Genomic DNA, 1103 nt, shown 5'->3' with positions numbered 1-1103 from the left:
CTTACCATCTGGTAGAGGAACATTCCCCAGGTATTGACAGAATCCATGGGACTGATCCACGAGTCTCCCAGGGCTACACCACGGAAGTCACTCACAACTTCGCCATTTTTTATAGCCTGAAAAATACGAGAAGTTTCATTTGTGTGTAAGCAAAGGTAAAACACGTTTATTTTTATATTGTTAATACAGTCAAGTACATCTGAATGTTTTGCCAAAATTGATCTTGTATTATAATCAGGAAGAATATATTATTAAGTGGTCTGTGTAAAAAAATGCTTTTCTTTTTTTAATGGAATTCTAAAAATACAAATACCTCACCTGATCAAATGCTAGCGCGAAGTCGACGGTCATTTTGCCTCCATAGGATTCGGCGTATACATAGAAGGGCATTCTTTCCATGTCGGGATTAACCTTGAAGGCTTCCTTGACGAGCACCACGAGGTCAGAAGCGATCTGGGCGTTGTCTACAGTCAGATCATTGTAGTTGTCAACATAGCTATATCCGGTTCCGACAGGGTTGTCTACGAACATTACGTTGGCCTTCTTGGTCTGTAGGATAAAAACGTTATGTAACTGCGGAATTATTGTTGGGGAAAATACCATCAATAAACCCCGGGAACCGTGGTTCCTACGTGTTTCGAATTATTAAACTCACTTGGTACTTTCGTGTGGCACTTTTTTTTTACCGCCCCCCTCCCACACACACACTCCCCACGCTGGCTCGCTTCCACAAATTACTCCCACTCGAAACAAAAGTACGTGCCCAAATAACAACTAAAAAAAACGCTAGAAGAATAAAAGTAACTGAAGACTAATATAAAACCGAGCATGAGGAGAGGGATAATGAACACAGGCAGCTAAACAAAACAAATCTACAACCAGATGGTAAAATGAATTTATGTAATTTCTTTGGTGAGATATATCCATCGTAACACATAAACTAAACTCAATCGTGCGGCAGCCTGGGTACTGACGTGGCACCCAAGGGATGTCGTGGTACCCTAGAGCGATGGTTTCTAGCCGGTGACCCCGAAGGGAGTTGCGCCGGTTAGCAGGGGACCGAAACCACTGCCCTTCAGTGTAGAAATAGTTAAATATTTATG

General features: G+C 42.1%; 1 protein-coding gene across 1 annotated transcript in view; it reads right to left on the bottom strand.

Annotated features, from left to right (window-relative positions):
* Positions 1–5: 5 nt before the first annotated feature.
* Positions 6–1103, bottom strand: part of LOC119589421 (retinoid-inducible serine carboxypeptidase-like) — a gene marked incomplete at its 3' end in the record, with an annotated part of 6050 nt that continues 4952 nt past the window's right edge. Inside the window, 2 exon segments of the mRNA XM_037938029.1 lie at positions 6–116; positions 319–549. Of these exon segments, the coding sequence (XP_037793957.1) occupies positions 6–116; positions 319–549 (342 nt within the window).

This window comes from Penaeus monodon, chromosome 25, assembly GCF_015228065.2.
Source record: "Penaeus monodon isolate SGIC_2016 chromosome 25, NSTDA_Pmon_1, whole genome shotgun sequence".
Lineage (NCBI taxonomy): Eukaryota > Metazoa > Arthropoda > Malacostraca > Decapoda > Penaeidae > Penaeus > Penaeus monodon.
The sequence above is the reverse complement of the archived record's forward strand: the minus strand, read 5'-3'. Positions and strand labels throughout refer to the sequence as shown.